The 19,019-nt window shown below is 43.6% G+C and overlaps 1 protein-coding gene across 1 annotated transcript in view; it reads left to right on the top strand.

The window, feature by feature from the left end:
- LOC126351252 (integrator complex subunit 9) overlaps positions 1 to 19,019 on the top strand; it is a 98,548-nt gene that overhangs the window by 33,765 nt on the left and 45,764 nt on the right. Inside the window, exon 10 of the mRNA XM_050002587.1 lies at positions 12,989 to 13,194. Coding sequence (XP_049858544.1) covers positions 12,989 to 13,194 — 206 coding nt within the window. The remainder of the gene's footprint in view (positions 1 to 12,988; positions 13,195 to 19,019) is intronic.

Here is a 19,019-nt window from a genome sequence, read left to right as displayed (position 1 = left end):
TCATAGAGATGCTGGATGTAGTCCTGTGGAACGGCTTGCCATGCCATTTCCACCTGGCGCCTCAGTTGGACCAGCGTTCATGCTGGACGTGCAGACCGCGTGAGACGACGCTTCATTCAGTCCCAAACATGCTCAATGGGGGACAGATCCGGAGATCTTGCTGGCCAGGGTAGTTGACTTACACCTTCTAGAGCACGTTGGGTGGCACGGGATACATGCGGACGTGCATTGTCCTGTTGGAACAGCAAGTTCCCTTGCTGGTCTAGGAATGGTAGAACGATGGGTTCGATGACGGTTTGGATGTACCGTGCACTATTCAGTGTCCCCTCGACGATCACCAGAGGTGTACGGCCAGTGTAGGAGATTGCTCCCCACACCATGATGCCGGGTGTTGGCCCTGTGTGCCTCGGTCATATGCAGTCCTGATTGTGGCGCTCACCTGCACGGCGCCAAACACGCATACGACCATCATTGGCACCAAGGCAGAAACGACTCTCATCGCTGAAGACGACACGTCTCCATTCGTCCCTCCATTCACGCCTGTCGCGACACCACTGGAGGCGGGCTGCACGATGTTGGGGCATGAGCGGAAGACGGCCTAACGGTGTGCGGAACCGTAGCCCAGCTTCATGGAGACGGTTGCGAATGGTCCTCGCCGATACCCCAGGAGCAACAGTGTCCCTAATTTGCTGGGAAGGGGCGGTGCGGTCCCCTACGGCACTGCGTAGGATCCTACGGTCTTGGCGTGCATCCGTGCGTTGCTGCGGTCCGGTCCTAGGTCGACGGGCACGTGCACCTTCCGCCGACTACTGGCGACAACATCGATGTACTGTGGAGACCTCACGCCCCACGTGTTGAGCAATTCGGCGGTACGTCCACCCGGCCTCCCGCATGCCCACTATACGCCCTCGCTCAAAGTCCGTCAACTGCACATACCGTTCACATCCACGCTGTCGCGGCATGCTGCCAGTGTTAATGACTGCGATGGAGCTCCGTATGCCACGGCAAACTGGCTGACACTGACGGCGGCGGTGCACAAATGCTGCGCAGCTAGCGCCATTCGACGGCCAACACCGCGGTTCCTGGTGTGTCCGCTGTGCCGTGCGTGTGATCATTGCTTGTACAGCCCTCTCACAGTGTCCGGAGCAAGTATGGTGGGTCTGACACACCGGTGTCAATGTGTTCTTTTTTCCATTTCCAGGAGTGTATATTATGTTTGTTTGCCGATTTTATTTTATTTCCATATTTGTGGCAGTCATACATTATTTGCCTTCAACAATGAAGTCATTTTTGCCGTTTTGCTCAAGAAATTTGGCTTTTATTAATCTTCTCCACGAAGACAGTCAATTTATTTCAAATGACATGTTTCATTCCACAGTATTGGCTAGTTCCAGCTGTTCGCCGAATTTCAAGTGTGTGTTTACATCTTCTGGCACGTGTGGTGTTATGACATAATAAAGAACCAAATTTGAGATAATACAATACTGGTTCGAAAACCACACTGAAAAGCATAACATTAGCTTGGGAGCTTCTTCAGTTTCCTTTCAGGCAAGATGAATTATGTTGTTTATGAGAATTGTGATGAATTTCTTGAATCACATTCCATTTGGATCTCATTTAAATCTTGGTGCTCTGAGGCCCAGCCACTTAGAAGAATTTCGAGCCCAAAAGACCAAATATTTATTTCATTATTTTAAATAATGATGTAAATGTGAGGTATTTAATGTGCTGTGTTTGTTGGAATTGGAATTTATACTTTCAAGAAAAAGACTCTCACAATTAAAGCTTTTGGCCATTAAAGCCTTCGTCTATTGTTGACAAAGGCCTTAATGTCCGAAAGCTTTCATTGAGAGAGTCTTTTTGTTGTGCCTATCTGCGACTCAGCATCTCCATTGTATGGTGAGTAGCAACTTTCCTTTTCGTAATATTGTAATATTGTTATATTTCATCCTGGATTCTGTTTAATTTATAGTTTCACAATGTACACAGTGTACATGATGATGCACATAAAAGATCTTTCCAAAACTTTTTTTTTTAACTGGGTTTCATTTTCTAAAGTGCCTGGATTTTCTACATCGGAATATAAAACATTAACCATTCAAAGGGTGGATAATCAGGAGGGAATCTATACCGTCACTTAACACGGAAAAAGTGAATTTTTTACTGGGAAATCTGGGAATTTTTTTTTTCCTTGCCTGTTTATACACCCTGGTTTAGTAACTGTGCTTTAGTGGCACTGTCTTCTGTAGCATTACCATTGCACTTTACATGCAATCGGAATTTCTGGATTTTCTGCAAGATTATGAGACGGAGTTTCACTATGAAACTAGTAAGAGCTCTCCCATTGAAGTGTGCACAAAATTTCAAGCCTCTGTTTAAATGTTACCAATCTTTGAGATTTTGTGTCTTTTAAATTTGACATGCTTTTTATGTTACTTCTGCACACTGTTTTGATCTGTTTTGTATACCATAGGGGATCAGATCCATCACTTTTTGGTTTATTTGGTTTCCATCACTTTTTGGTTTATTTCTTATATGATTTCATTCCCATTCTTCCTCCATATAAGCTTGTGCTCCATTTCTAGTGACCTTTGTACTCTGAACATTTAATTCATGCACTGTATGAAGGATTGGATACACACTAATCTTCTACAAGACTTCTGTTCCATCCATGAAAAGTTCAGGATGCGAACAAATTGATGAGAAGACAGTACTTACTGAACAAACAAATATAATCATGGTAGACATCAGCATACAAACTTTAAATAAATTTCAAGTTTTTAAAATTCGCGTCCATTAAAGGGAGATGAAATCGGCGAGAAGGAAGAGCAGGAGGTTGACTGGTGAAACAGAAAAGAAATGGGGTAGTTTGTTGAGAACTGAGGATTAAGAGGTGTTCACAGGAGTAATTACGACTGTAAAGTGAACAGTGAACATAAGGGATATGAATTCTTGTGAAGTTAACAGAACACTGCTGCATACAGACAGGAAGTCATCACAGCTGAAACTTGCTTTGCAGTATATGACCCACTTATGGCAATATTCATGTCGTATATCAACTACCACGCTCATAACAATCAACTTAATGTATTATTATAATAATTATGAAGCTTACTGATTATGATTTACAAATGGCACCCTGTTATATAGTAGTGAAATGCAACATTTTGCTACCCATCTACTTGCTCATATTGTCATTTGGGAGACTGAATAATTTTTTATCGACTTGAACCAACTCTTCATGGCTGCTTATTTACTAGCTGAGGCCAGTTTTTCCCCCCTCTGGCTTTGTAGTAAATCTATAGGTCATTCTTCTTCTTTTGTTTTTGATTGGACGATTGATGGCTTACAACCTTTGTTCAGCTTCACCTGGTGGTGTGAAAAAACCTGCTTCAGTCGTGCACTTGGTGCCAAAGGGGTGTCAACATGGCCAGGCACAGAATAGTAATAAATCAGCCTGGTAGTCCTGGCATGGACTGCACTTCACTGCACTATATGCATTACACTGTGTGTAGTATCCAATTGCTGATACTGGGATGATGAACCAGCCATCTGGCATCAGGGCTTTGTACTCATGTGATCAGTAGAATCACTTCATGAAGATGCAGCTCAGGAAGGCAGCTTGGAAAAAACATGGTAGCACTCTTATTAAATGGATGGCAACAGGATGACAATAACGAGCACAGGATAAGAATTCTGCATATCGCGTATACCTCGGCAAAATATGCCGCACAACAACGTGGGCCACATGGCATGGTATGGGCGAGCTGCTGAGAACATGGCCAGGGATGTTGCCTTTTTGGAGCAGAACAAGAGACTGGTCAAGCGATGGTTTGGTGTGCCTAGCTTCTGGAAAGCATGGCTATTTAAGTTCTCCCTCTGGCGGAAGTGACCAGCAAGGGTATTGTAGAGCTGGTTGCCGGTCTAAGCAGCCCGTCATCTGCTGCTACAGATGGAGGTGAGGGAAGGAGTCACCACACAGTCTCTCCCCCCTCCCTTTCAAGAGAAAAACAGCGGTATCAGCTGCGCAGAGAGGTGTTTGAAGCTGATTGATGATGCTTGCTGAGTGGCTGTAAGGGTTGTTGCTGCTGTGCTCGTGCTGTGGTTTCCGATGAAAGGAGGGTCATGGGCAGCCCCTGCATGCAGCGTTAGGAGCATGTGAAGTAGCGTCGCTGCTTCAGTGGTGCAGGTACTAGCAGCGGTGGTGACGACACTATTGAGCTTGGCGGGAGCCTGTGGCGATGAGGCACTGTCTGTCGACTGGAGGCTGTGAGAAGGGTAGTGCAGTGGTGACATCAGAGTCCCAGGCACTGAGAGGATTGTGACTCATGTAGTTGGCTGGAAGTGGACCAGAGTCAGCATTGGCTGATGGTGTATCGGACACTGTCAGGGTGGCGACAGCTGGTGGCACGTCAGGGACACCAGAGGGGACAGTATAGGCCTATGTCGTATCTGGTGCATTGTTGATGATGCTGTGGCTGCATGAGGAGGTACATTGGGGCAACTCTACCTTGATGGTGCTGTGGTCATTGGCTGGAGGGGGCTTTAGGACATAGATTGGCTTGAGCCTAACTATGGAGACATTGTCGCAACTCCATTCAGATGAATGGAGAATGTCTTTCTTGTCCCTGTGTCCCAACAACAGGTGCATGCCTGAATACTGAGGGCAAAGTGGAGTCTGGTGTGCATGCTGCGAGATCACAGTGGATGAAGGTATGGTGCACACTGTGCCGTTGCAGAGGTGTTTGTCGCAGTTGGGCCATGTAGCCCTGGAGCTGCAGCATGAAACCTGCGATGGTGCTGTCAGGAGGGAGCACGGTCAATACCAAAAAAAATCACCAGGAATGACGAGTGGCTGCCCATGTACCAGCTCAGCAGCTGAAGTTCCCAGATCAGTTTTGTCTGTTCTCCAGGCCTAGAAGTATCAGGGGTAGGGCAGAAGACCATTCAGAAGAATAACATGTGAGTGTCTCTAAGTGTGCAGTGGAACCGCTCCATCATGCCATTAGCTGCAGCAAGGTAGCTGGCGGTATGGTAGAAATTGGAGCCACAGTTGGCTGCCATAGATCGGAAGAGGGCACAGTGAACTGGTGCCCATGATCCATAGTGATGTTGCATGGGCAACCAAAGCATGATACCCAGGACCGAACAAAGGCTGGTGCCACAGTTTTGGCTGAAATGTTTGGGATAGTTGTGGCCTCCGGCCAGCGAGTAAATCTGCCAATAATTGTCAGCAGGTATCATACCTGTTGGAGGAGGGTAGTGGGCTGACAATGTTGAGGTGAATGTGCGTGAACCAGTGTTGTGTGGGGGTAAAGGTGGCCCCAAGGGAGTGAAGGTGCCAACCGACATCAGCGCGCTGACACGGAACATGGGACCGTGCCCATTTGGATGCCTACCTAGATGAAACATTGTTTTGTGAAGGTGGCGGAAGTGCGGATGCTTAAAATGTACGAGGCCATGGATGTGGTCAAATGCCAGTTTTCAGAAGGCAGAAGGGAGGAAGGAGTGTGGGCCACCATTGAAGCTGTCAGGTTTTAAAGGATCCAGAGGATGTTAAACCAGATCTTACAGTTAGAGCTGCATATGGATCTTAACTGGAGGTTGAGGCCACAGTCAACATTACAAAGGGCGTGGTCAAGGTCTGGGTTGCCCTCTTGAGCAGCGTCCAGGGCATTGTAGTATCAGGGTTGGGTGGTGGCCCAGGAGCGGCTAAGACAATCTGCCACAATGTTGTTGATGCTGGCAACATGCTGAACCTTGGTTATAATTGTTCGATGTACTCCTGCAGCCTAAGCTGTTGAGGTGAGCTCTAGTCTGTCTTTTCTGCAAAAACCAGAGGTGAGGGGGCACTGTTCTGTGAAGATCGTAAAGACCGGTCCCTCAACTGAAGGTCTGAAATAAGGGACAGCTTCGTGTACTGCAAGCAGCTATGGTCAATATGCACCCCAGCGATGTTGTGTATCATCGAGCTCAGACGAAAGAAGGCGAGTGGTTGTCAGATGTTGTCCCCGTATTGTTTTAGGACAGTTCCAATAGCCATCTGGCTCTTGTCCGCCACTATTGCGAGTGGAGTGTGGGATGGGGGTGGGCAAGAAGGACCGCATTGCTGTGTCCATTTTGTATTTTTGAAGCTCCCGATCATGGCCAGGGGCCAAGGGACCAGCGTGTTCCCATTGTTTTTATCCCCACGGAGTGCTGTAGTAAGGAACTCTTAGGTCGCAGCAGCATTGTTAAGATGATGATGGAAAAGTTGACCATGCCAGTGAAATGCCTAAGGCCTTTGAAAGTGGTAGGGCATGGAAAGTCTGTCTCGGGAAGGGGACGGGAGCCTGTGGCAGAGACTAAGTGTCAGAGGAATTTGACCTTACTCACCCAAAAAATGAATTTTGCCAAGCTGAAGATCACTCCAGCTTTCTGTAGGTGGGGAAAGCTTTTACATAGCTGTTGACACTCAGTAGGGGCTCTGGAGTAGATGAGTATGTCATCTAGGTAGACAAAACACTCTGTTGTGCAAAAATCACTGCCTTGTTTATTTGACATTGCTGAGGCCAAATGTCATGAACACACTCTTGAACAGGCCAAAAGATGTGATTGTGGCTGTTTTCTCAATGTCCTCTGAGTTGACTGGGATTTGTGTGCAATATTTGGAGCAATCTGCCTTATTGGAGATAGTAGCTCCTGAGATGGCATCGTTGTAGGTGTGGAGGAGCGGGACCGGATAGTGGTCAGGGATGATGTGGGCGTTTAGTTTACAGTAATTGCTGCAAGGGCGCTTGGAACCATCCTCCTTGAGGGCAAGATGGAGAGCTGAAACCCAAGGGGCTTTAGAAGGGTGAAGTATGCTGGAGGTGAGGAGGAGAGGGGGCACGGCAGAAAAATGGGGGACCAGGGGTAGTGGCTGTGTAATGCACATTGTCATTCTGAATATTCTCAGGGGGGTTGAATGGATCGATGAGGAAGCGGAATTGTGCAAGGAGCTGAGCAGCTTTTTCATGGCGAAGCATGTGGCAGGGTGGGAACTGCAGTGGACGGTCTTGCCAGAGGTGCCATCAACTAAACAGCACTTTGCTACATTGACCAGTAGGCTGTAATGACCAAGGAACTCGGTGGCCAGAATGGAGACAGTAATGTTCGCGGCCGTGAAGGGCTGCGGGAGTTTGCACTGGAAACCTAGGTTGAGTGAACAGGAATGCACCCAGTAAGTAGTGATAGCAGAGTTGTGGCAGCAGCGCTGAGGAAGGGAGGCAGGGGGGGGGGGGGGGATTTAGGAGTATTTTGCGGGGTATTTAGGTATTTATGGATAAGTTGCAACCAGTGACAGAGGTGGTGGTAGGGGGATTAGTGTCATTCAAGTCCTGTACAGGTAGGTGCTGTGAAGTGGCATAGCAATCAGGTGTGTCTGCTGCTAGTGACTGCTGGGCATCAGGGATTAGGAGCAGGTTGGTCTGCAGTTGGTCATGTTATGGCCTAACCTCTGTTGGTACTAGCAACCTGTGCCTAGTTTGCGATGGTTTTTGTTGTGAAGGGTTTTGTCCGAACCGTTCCTACAGTGGCGGGGGACTAATGACCATAGGAGCTTACCACCTCCACTGGCACCTGTTTTCTCCTGGGTTGGACTAGCATGTGTGAAGGTGGTCAGCACCTGGTGGCTGATGTGTGTGGTGTAGATGAGCAAAGCTGGTGTAAGTGCTGGCATCTCGGAGCTCAGGCGAGCCAGAATCTGGTAGATGTTGGGGGCTTGCAGACTGGATGGAGGGAGGCTCATTAGTGGCAGGTGGTGTGAGTGACATTGTGCATGTCATGGGTTAAGGTGGGATGGGAGGGCTGGGTGCATAACCGGCTGGAGCCGGGGTGTGGTTGCCAGAGTTCCACACTAGCCACAGCAGGGAAGGCGTTCAGGGTTTCGAATAGTTTATCAGCCAAGACCATTGCATCACCTAATGACAAATGAGCTTGTCGGACACAGGGATGGGAAGGACATCGAGCGCGTCCCACCTGTCCCCCAGTCGGTCCACAGCTGTGGCCGCCCCGGTTACTGCCCACACTGAGATTGACCTCACACCCGTGGTCAGCTGGGAGATCATTCCAAAGTCTGGTAGGCAGTGAAAGACTTTCCAAGGGGCCAATCATAGGACCTCCCTGGTTCGTTTGACGAACAGGTTTTGGCCGCTATCTGTGGCTGACAAAGTCTCTAAGCTGTTTGCAGTCGTCCACCCCGTTCCAGAGGAAGCTTCTCAGTCTGCAAGGTCTGGGCATTCACAGAGGATGGATTTTCTGGTAGTTGGGAGCTCCAATATTAGTCACATAATTGGGCCCCTTACGAAGATGGCTGCCAAGGAGGGAAGGAAGCCAGTGTGCACTGCATATGCATACCGGGGGGAGTCATTCTGCATATGGGAAGGGGTGCTTCTGGCCGCCATGAAGAGTACAGGGTGCAGCAACTGCAGGTGGTGGCTCATGTCAGTACCAATGAAGTGTTTTGCTTTGGATCGGAGGAGATTCTCTCTGGTTTCAGGCGGCTTGCGGATATGGTAAAGGCTGGCAGTCTTGCTTATGAGATTAAGGCAGAGCTCACCATCTACAGCATCACTGATAGAACCAACTGTGGTCCTTCGGTGCAGAGCTGAATGGAGGGTGTGAATCAGAGGGTCAGGTGGTTCTGTGACCGCATAGGCTGCAGATTCTTTGACTTGCGCCATCGGATAGTGGGTTTCTAGGTTCTGCTTAATAGGTCAGGAGTCCGTTACACACAGGAAGCGGCTACACGTGTAGTGGTGGCTGTGTGGAAGGGACTGGGCAGTTTTTTTAGGTTAGACAGCCTCAGGAAACCACAGAAAGGGCGTCAGTCTAAAAGGGGCAGGTAGGTAAGGTAGTTGTAGAAACGATCTGTATTGTAGTTTTAAATTGTCATAGCTGTGTTGGGATAAAACCAGAGCTCCAAGCCCTAATAGAAAGCACTGAAGCTCAAATATATACAGGTACAGAAAGCTGGCTAAAGCCGGAAATAAGTTCAGTCAAAATTTTTTTTCAAACGATCTACCAGTGTTCAGAAAGGATAGATTAAATACAGTTGGTGGTGGAGTATTTATTGCTGTCAGAAGTAGTTTGCCTTGTAGTGAAATTGAAGTAGATAGCTCCTGCTTAATAGTACTCGTGGAGGTTGTACTTCAGTCAGACTAAACTATTAATTGGTTGTTTTACCGACCCCACCCCCCGACTCAGATGATGTAGTTCCTGAACAGTTCAAAGAGAACTTGAGTCTCATTTCAAATAGGTACCCCACTCATACAATTATAGTCTGTGGCGACTTCAATTTACCCTTGAAATGCTGGAAAAATTATATGTTTAAAGCCTGTGGCAGGCATAAAACATCATCCAAAATTGTACTGAATGCTTTCTCAGAAAATTATTTTGAATTATTAGTTCATGAGCCCACTCTAAAGTGTAAATGGTTGTGAAAGCATGCTTGACCTCTTAGCAACAAATAATCCGGGACAAATAGGGAGTATCGTGACAAATGCAGGGATTAGTGACCACGAGGCAGTTGCTGCTAGGCTGAACACCGTAATACCTGCAACCATCAAAAAGAAATGCAAAGTATATCTGTTAAAAAATAACTGATAAAAATGCTATTTACACCTTTTTAAGAGAGAGTTTCCATTCCATCCTATTTGATTATGTAAGCGTAGAAAAGATGTGGAATGATTTCAAAGAGATAGTCCCGACGGCAATTGAGAGATATATACCACATAAATTAATAAGTGATGTTACTGATCCCCCATGGTACACAAAACAGGTCAGATCGTTGTTGCAGAAGCAACGAGAAAAGCATGCCAAATTCCCAAGAGTGGCAAAGTTTTGTAGAAGTTGGAAATATAGCGCATGCTTCAATGTGAGATGCTTTTAATAATTTCCACAATGAAACTCTGTCTCGGAATCTGGCAGTAAACCCAGAGAGATTCTGGTCATAGGTAAAGCACACCAGTGGTAAGACGCAATCGATGCCTTCACTGCGTGATAACAATGGTGAAGTCACTGATGACAGTGCCACTAAAGCAGAATTATTAAACACTGTTTTCAAAAACTCCTTCACCGAATAAGACGAAGTAAATATTCCTGAATTCCAATCAAGAAAAACTGCCAAGATGAGAAACATAGAAGTACATATCCTTGGTGTAGCAAAGCATCTTAAATCACTTTATAAAGACAAGGCCTCTTGTCCAGATTGTATACTAGTCAGGTTCCTTTCAGAGTATGGTGATACAGTAGCTTCATATTTAGCAATTATATAAGATTGCTCACTCACAGGAAGATCCATACCTAAAGACTGAAAAATTGCTCAAGTCACACCAATACCCAAAAAGGGGAAGTAGGAGTAATCCACTCAATTACAGGCCCATATCACTAACATTGATTTGCAGTTGGGTTTTATAACATATATTGTTTCAACATTATGGATTACCTCAAAGAAAATGATTTATTGACACATAGACTGCACGGATTCAGAAAATATCATTCTTGTGAAATACAACTAGCTCTTTATACTCATGAAGTAATGAGTGCTGTCGACTGGGGACATCATTGATTCCATATTTTTAGATTTCCAGGAGGCTTTCTACACTGTTCCTCACGAACGTCTTCTAACTAAGCTGTGCACCTCTGGAATATTGCCTAAGTTGTGTGACTGGATTCGTGCTTTCCTGTCAGAAAGATCACAGTTTGTAGTAATAGATGGAAAGTCATAGAGTACAACAGAAGTAATATCTGGCATTCCCCAGTGAAGTGTTACAGGCCCTCTATTGTTCCTGATCCATATTAATGACATAGAAGACAATCTGAGCAGCCGTCTTAGATGAATTAGATAAGATATCTGTATGGTGCAAAAAGTTGCAGTTGACCGTGAATAAAGAAAAGTGAGAAGTTATTCATATGAGTACTAAAACAGATGTGCTAAATTTTGATTATGTGATAAGACACACTAATCTGAAGACTGTAAATGCAACGAAGTACATCTACATCTACATGACTACTCTGCAATTCACATTTAAGTGCTTGGCAGAGGGTTCATCGAACCACAATCATACTATCTCTCTACTATTCCACTCCCGAACAGCGAGCGGGAAAAACAAACACCTAAACCTTTCTGTTCGAGCTCTGATTTCTCTTATTTTATTTTGATGATCATTCCTTCCTATGTAGGTTGGGCTCAACAAAATATTTTCGCATTCGGAAGAGAAAGTTGGTGACTGAAATTTCGTAAAAAGCTCTCGCCGCGACGAAAAACGTCTATGCTGTAATGACTTCCATCCCAACTCGTGTATCATATCTGCCACACTCTCTCCCCTATAACGCGATAATACAAAACGAGCTGCCCATCTTTGCACCCTCTCGATGTCCTCCGTCAATCCCACTTAGGGATTACAATTACAAATACCCTAAATTGGAACAATCACATAGATAATGTTGTGGTAGAGCAAACCAATGACTGTGATTCATTGGCAGAACACTTAGAAGGTGCAACAGGTCTACTAAAGAGACTGCTTGCACCACACTTGGCCGTCCTATAATGGAGTTCTGCTGTGCGGTGTGGGATCCTCATTAGATAAGACTAATGGATGACATCAAAAAAGTTCAAAGAAGGCCAGCTCACATTGCATTATCGTGAAATAGAGGAGACAGTACCACAGACCTGATACATGAATTGGAGTGGCAATCATTAAAAAAAAGGCTGTTTCCATTGCGAAGGGATCTTCTTATGAAATGTCAATCACCAGTTTTCTCCTCCGATTGCAAAAATATTCTGTTGGCACTCACCTATATTGGGAGAAATGATCATCACGATAACATAAGAGAAATCAGGGCTCGCACAGAAAAATTTAAGTGTTCATTTTTCTGTTGCGCTGTCTCCGAGTGGAACAGTAGAGAGACAGCTTGGAGGTGGTTCATTGAACTTTCTACCAGGCACTTTATTGTGAGTGGCAGAGTAATCACATAGATGTAGATGGCAAAGCGGGTCAAGTGGTGTTGTGTGGGCAAGATACCAAAGCATGACCGGGGATGTTGCCTCATTGGAGCGGAACAAGAGATTGGTTGAATGATGGTTCAATGTGCCTAGCATCCTGGAAGCATGGCCAGCTAAGTTCTCCCTCCAGCGGAAGTGACCAGTGAGGGTATTGTGGGGCTGGTTTCCAGTCCACGCAACCTGTTGTCTGCTGCTACAGGGGAATCATGGCAGGAAATTGCCACATTTCCAACCATTTGGCACATCTCACTGCATCTGGTTTATCCAGTAGTTCATATTCAATCTGTGCCTCTACCTTTGAGGAACTTGTTATAGAGCCCATTTTGTGTTCATACGTGCTCGGGATTTATTCCCATTTTCATGGCCATCAAGGTGCTCTTTTTTTCAGAGTTTATTATAGTCCCAATAAATCTTTGTAGCTCTGGCTGGTAGTTTGGACAATACATCCAACTTCCTTGTTTTGTTGTCTTGAGACAAATGATGCTGTATTTTCTTCTTGGATTTTCTGAGTGATTTAAGTCTCATTTTATGTCTTCATTTAGGAATTTCACAAGTTTTGTTATGTCCCTTGCAAGTATTGATACACCTGGCATGTGCAGTCCATCAGTGAAATATTTAATTTTGGGACTCATGCTTGAACACACTTGAGTTTTCATGAAGAGTGCACAAGGCTGTATGGAATAAGTATAATTATATGTATCGTATTGATAGCATATCTCAAATGTTGGTTGTTAAGGTTCTAAATATTCGAGGTGTGATAAATAAAGTGGACCTTCTGACCATGTTGAGAGTCAGTATCTTATCAGTTGTTGTTTAGTTTACTGCTACAGACATTCACAAGATAAACCATGTACCTGTATTGTGTGTCTAACAGATTTTTTTAAAAAAATTGCAGTGGTCATGATACTATTGACTATCATAATATGGTTCTCCTCCTCTTTTAACATAGTTTTTCTTTTTCAGAGCCTGATTATCCGTATCTTGAGGCGCTTGCTCCATTTCAGCCATTGGCTATGAAAGCCGTGCATTGTCCAATTGACACTAGTCTAAACTTTACACAAGCAAACAAACTCATCCGAGACTTGAAGCCAGGAACACTAGTGCTGCCAGAATCTTACAAGCAGCCTCCTATCACTGCACCTCATCGACTGGATTTGGTTATTGATACGGTATTGTCTTTTTTTTATCTATTTATTTATTTATTCATCCACATCCTTGCAGGAATTTAAGTCATAACAGATAAGAACTTCACTATCATTACCATGATATATTGCTTAAGAATGGTCATATTTCTTGTGGAGATTAAAGTTTGTTGCTTATTGATGGCATCCAAATGTCTTCAATTGCTGATGATCCTGTTACAAAATGATCACAGATTGTCATCAGTTGTTTAAATTGTTAACTTTGATTTTGTTTATCATACTACACAGGCTCTCACATTTGATAATTTTGTCCATTGTGGTTGTTTGTTTTATGGACATTCGCCTATCCAAGGAATATTTCCCTCCCTAACATTTTGCCGTACAATGCCGGAGACGACATGAGAGACTATAAAAGACGCAGACAGCAATAGCAAATTTAAACACTCAGCAAGCCGAACTGTTTGTATGTATTCACACAACAGTTAGTTCATGACATCACTAGACTGCTCTGTAAGATATTGCAGGTGTGCTAATATATGTTAGGGTGGTTGTGATGGGGAAGAATTGGTACTGTTTACCTTATTTCACATGTAAGTGCCAGAACTTGTCTAACTTCTATCCTCATCTTTTTCTCTAAAGTTATGTTTGTGCATTTGGGTTTCTATGGCCCCTCTGTACATTCTAGCATAACAGTAATTATTGGATGTATAGAAAACCATACTATCGGAGAAATGAATTTGCTTGTTCCCTGATGTCACTGCATGTTGTGATACTGCCGATTTATCTGTGTTTCCCTGGCAACATTTGTTCTTATTCCTTAAGCCTGATCTTAAAGCCTCTTTTTGTAGTTCCTGTGTGCACTTGACTGTATGTGTAAGGAATTTTATAAATATCTAGCATAGAAAGTGGTAGGTGTTTACAGTTTTCAAATACTTGTGCATCTTTCTTCTTGGTTAAAAACTATCTTCTTAGCACTCTGATAATGAAATCTATCAGATTTGTACAATTGGGAAGTAAAATCTCCTTTTAGTTGGCTCTTTTTAATTGGGAAAATACAAATCTTTTAGTTTCAAAATAATTTAATTGGATAAATAAAAGAATCTACTCACCAAGTGGCAGCAGAACACACACACAAGATGGTTGTAATTGGCAAGCTATGGGGCTAAGTGGCTCCTTCTTCGAGCAGAAGGGTTGAAGGGGGATGAAGAGGGATGAAGGAAAAGAACTGCGGAGGTCTAGGAAAATTGGTAGATTTCGGGAAAGTCGCCAGAACTGTGGGTCAGGGGAGACTTACCACATGGGATGAGAAAGCAAGATTAATTGTTGAGGACTGCATAAGATGAGATTTGAAAACTTGAGAGTTTAAAGGTGGAAGACAGGATAACGTGGAGACAGATTACTGCTTATATATTGTGTACGAGTTAATAAGAGTGAAAAAGCTAAGTCCATTGTACATAACAGAGATGAGAGTGGGCGGTGAAAAATAGATGGGTAAGACAATGAAAGATGTAGAAAACTAAAATGGAGCGAAGAAAATAGTTACTGTGAAGAAATTCTGAGATGGAAGAAATTAACATAAATTAAGGCCAGGTGGGTGGTGAGAACCGAGGACATGCTGTAGTGCTAGTTCTGAGAAACTGGTGTCTGGGGGAAGAATCCAGTTGGCATATTTGGTGAAACAGGTCCAAGATCACGATTGTCATGTTGTAGAGCATCTTTGTAACAGGATATTGCAAGTAGTCAGTATACACCCTCTGTGTATGTCCATTAATCCAAATTGACAATTTGGTGGTAGTCATGCCGATGTAGAAGCCCGAACAGTGTTTACATAACAGCTGGTATTTGACGTTGTCATTTGACAGGTGGCTCTCCCAGTGATAGTATATATTTTGCCAGTTACAGGGTTGCTACAGATGGTGGTAGGAGGGTGCATATGGCAAGTCTTGCAGTGGGGACAGTCACAGGGGTAGGAGCCATAGGGTGAGGAGATGGGTGGAGAAGGAGCATAGGGTCTGACAAGAATATTGTGGAGATTGGGAGGCCAGTGGAAAACTATTCTAGGTGTGGTGGGTAGAATTTCAGACAGAATGGATCTCATTTCAGGGCACGATTTTTGGAAGTCAAGCCCCCAGTGAAAGTAGCTGATTAACTTATTCCAGACCAGGATAATACTGAGTCACCAGTGGTGTGCTCTGAAGTTGTTTTTTGGAGGGATTAGCAGTACCAGGATTGGATGTGAAATTTGCTTTTTAACTAGGCTGGTGGTTAATTATGTGCAGTGAAGGCTGAGGTAAGAACAGTGGTGTATTGCTGTAAAGAGTCTTTAATGAGGACGAGATCAACATCCAGGAAAGTGGCATGGGATTTGGAATAGGACTGTGTGAAATTTAATTGGGAGAAGGTGTTCAGAGATTCCAGGAATTTTAACAAGTACATATGGGAAAGAGATCGTCAATGTACCTAAACCAAACCAGGGGCTGAAGACCTATGGGTCCCAGGAAAGTGCCTTTCAAGTGACCACATGAAAAGGTCAGCAGAGGAGGGAGCCATCCTGGTTCCCATGGTCGTACCCCAGATCTGCTTGTATGTCTGCCCCTCAAGGTGAAGTAGTTGTTGGTAAGTATAAAGTTGATAAATGTGAGGAGGAAGGATGTTATACGTTTGGGATCAGGTCGTTGCTGAGTGAGGAAGTGTTCACCAGCAGACAGACCACATATGTGGGGGATCTTGGTGTAGGGGGAAGTGGCATCAGTGGTGACAAACAAGGTGTGTGGTGGGAGTGAGATGGGTAAGGACTTCAGACAATCTAGGAAATGGTTGGTGTCCTTGATGTAGAAGGGGAGTTGTACTATGGGTTGCAGGTGTCGATCAACTTAGGCAGATATACATTCAGTGGGAGCTATGAAGCCAGCAACTATAGGACGGCCTGGATGTTTGTGGATGTTAGGAAGGAGGTAAAAGGTGGAGTGCGTGGTTTGGGTGGGGTGTGAAGTTCTATGGATTGAGGTGTTAGTCCTTGTGAGGGGCCTGGGTTTCAGGGAGGGACCGCTGGTCAGTTTGAATCAATGAGATGGGATCTTGATGGCACATTCTGTATGTAGGGGTGTCCGACAGCTGTTGTTGACCTTCACTAACATACTCCAGTATCAGTCTTTTTCCAAAATATCATGATGCAACTTATTATTGAGGAAAATGTGTAGCTGCATCAACTTACAGTTCACAGCAGCCAGATCATGTTGCATGTGCTAAATGCATTTGGAGTAGCTTTGCCTGTGTACGATCATAGATCTGATGCACAGCTGATGAAATTCTCATTCTCAGAAAATTCAGTGTTGTCAAGGTGTGTGTACATTGTAATGAAAAGGTGAGAGAACTGAGTAAAAGATCTCTTCTTCGTATGCCATCCAGAAGTTTAACATTTCTTGACATGTTTTCCTCATAAAGGCATTTAATCATTCTTTGCAGGTGTCATTGCTAAGTTTTTTTTATTTTTTGTATGTTAGCTCTTCGTCCAAGGCATATTTTTCTTTGCTCTTCTAATGCTGCAGACATCATCAGAGACTATAAAGAATCAGCACTAGTGATTTCAAACAAGCGCAGCAAGCCAAACTGTTTGTATATAGACATGCACTGGTTAGCTTGTGAAATCACTGGACTGTTGCACTACATTGCAAAATATCATACGTGTGTGATGGAGCTTGTGGTAGGGAAGAGTTCTGAAGTTAAAGTTGTACAATGATAAGGAAAAATTCGGGAAGGCATTCCTTCGGACACTGTAGATGAAACTGTCATTTTAACTTTCATCTGTTCATGGTACTTTCACTATATGCCCTCATGTAGAAAAAATCTCAGAATTTCTAAATTTCCTAAATGACACCAATTCTAATATGAAGTTCACTATGGATAAAAAGAAAGAAGCTTCAGTCTCATTTTTGGATGTAGAGGTACTTAGGAAACCTGACTGACCTTCTGGGCACAAAGTGTACAGAAATTTTACTTGCACAGATAGGTATCTTCCTGGAAATTAGTCACCATCCCAGGCAGCAAAGAGAAGCATTCAAAACATTGATGGAGTGGGCTAAAAGAATCTTTGAACGTTCTGGTCGCTGCCCGTAGAAACTGTGTGTGTTGTGATTTCTGTAACAACTGGCACAATGGAGTCTCCAAGTGTGACTTCCCACATTGTTACATCACAATGCAGTGCTTTATTTCCGAGCAGTGATGACTTGACATCATTTGTCCGTTCTTGTAGTACTTTTAAGAGATGGTAACTGCCTATGCCTGCTTCCACAAAGTGGTAGGTGACTTGAAAACACATTATAGGTGTGAACAGTTCCTGTGCTTTTGCTATTGCTGTGTGGTTACAAAATTGTCTTTACCAGAAAGGTTTGTTGTGAAATGGGGCACAGTTTGACTGAAAAAGAAATTTTGAGTTAGCTCAAAGAATTTGGATTAGAAATTGATGACGATGATTTTGAAATTGACGATGGTGTTTCAGAAACACAGTAAATATAAATATCATCCATTGTGAATAAGGATCATAGTTATATTTACTGTAGCTTTACTGATTCACATCATGTATTTTGAAGGTAACGATGAGCGTCCTGAAATGGAAATGAGCTATCAGATGAATTAGAAGAATGTGATTTGGGTAAATGACAATGTTCGACCCCAATTACTTTTCTTTGAAGGTGCAAGTAATGTTTTAGCACCTTAGGACACTGAAAGTGCCTAATTTGATTGTTAGGGTGTGTTTCTTGACGAGAACGTCATAAAAAGAAAAATAAATAAATAAAAAACATGAAACTGAAACAAACTGATATGTGCCATTGAGTATTTCTAAATTGTGAAGACAAAATAAAATAACCCACAGGTTGCTTTGGCCCAGTTGGCCTGCTGTGAAGCTGCATTAGATGTATCAGTTTTCTGCTGTGCTTATTCAGTGTGCCTTGTACACAAAACAAAATATCACAGACTATTGGAGGAACGAGCTAATGTTAGATTCATCTTTACCTGGGAAAATTGTCAAGAGAGACTGATTTAGATCAATTTGTTTAGTGCTTCTTTGTGGATAACAGTGACAATTACATACACGGGGAGCAACCAAACCATTATCTTTTACACAAAAACTTTGTATTAAAAAAAACAAGAACAATTGTTTTCCCTGAGAGTTGAACAGTTCATGTAAGTTTGCGTCCTTTTAGTGGATGAATTCGGTTCAGAGTGCATATAAAGAAAAAGCCAAACAGATGTACTCTAAAAATGTATGGCAAGATCTGCTTGAAAATTACAATTCATTTAGGAAGCCAGGCTCCATACCCCCCCCCCCCCCCCTCCCGTCATCAACAGAGTGCCTGTGCCTTTCGGTGAGTCATCTCCTTTGTTCCTAAATAATATATATGCTATAAAGCTTTTCAGTCCTAGTAATTCTGCAACAAGCAATGTTTTGAACTGTGTAGTATACTGGTGCAGGGTAAAAAGATAATAGTGTGCATTCAGTAGTCATTTGTTTGAGCGACACATTATACAAGGACTGGTTTTATACAAGTATAAGGTTATTTGAAAGATTATTTGATTAGGGCACATGTGCTGTTGGCACAGTTATGAGGAATAACAGGCCTGCCACAGGAATTCAAACAAAATAAACTGAGAAGAACTGAAATGGTATTAAAAAGAAATCCCATGTTAGCAATTCACTGGAAAGACACTAGGGATGTGTTTGCCTTGTCTACAAAAACATAGCATAACAAGTAATGTCACTAACAAAAAACCAAAATTTGGAGTGGAAGAAAAGCTGAAGCCTGATCTCATACTTGATTATAAGAAAAATGAAATCAGTTGGTGACATATTA

Source organism: Schistocerca gregaria, chromosome 1 (assembly GCF_023897955.1).
Source record: "Schistocerca gregaria isolate iqSchGreg1 chromosome 1, iqSchGreg1.2, whole genome shotgun sequence".
Taxonomy (NCBI): Eukaryota; Metazoa; Arthropoda; class Insecta; order Orthoptera; family Acrididae; genus Schistocerca; species Schistocerca gregaria.
The sequence above is the reverse complement of the archived record's forward strand: the minus strand, read 5'-3'. Positions and strand labels throughout refer to the sequence as shown.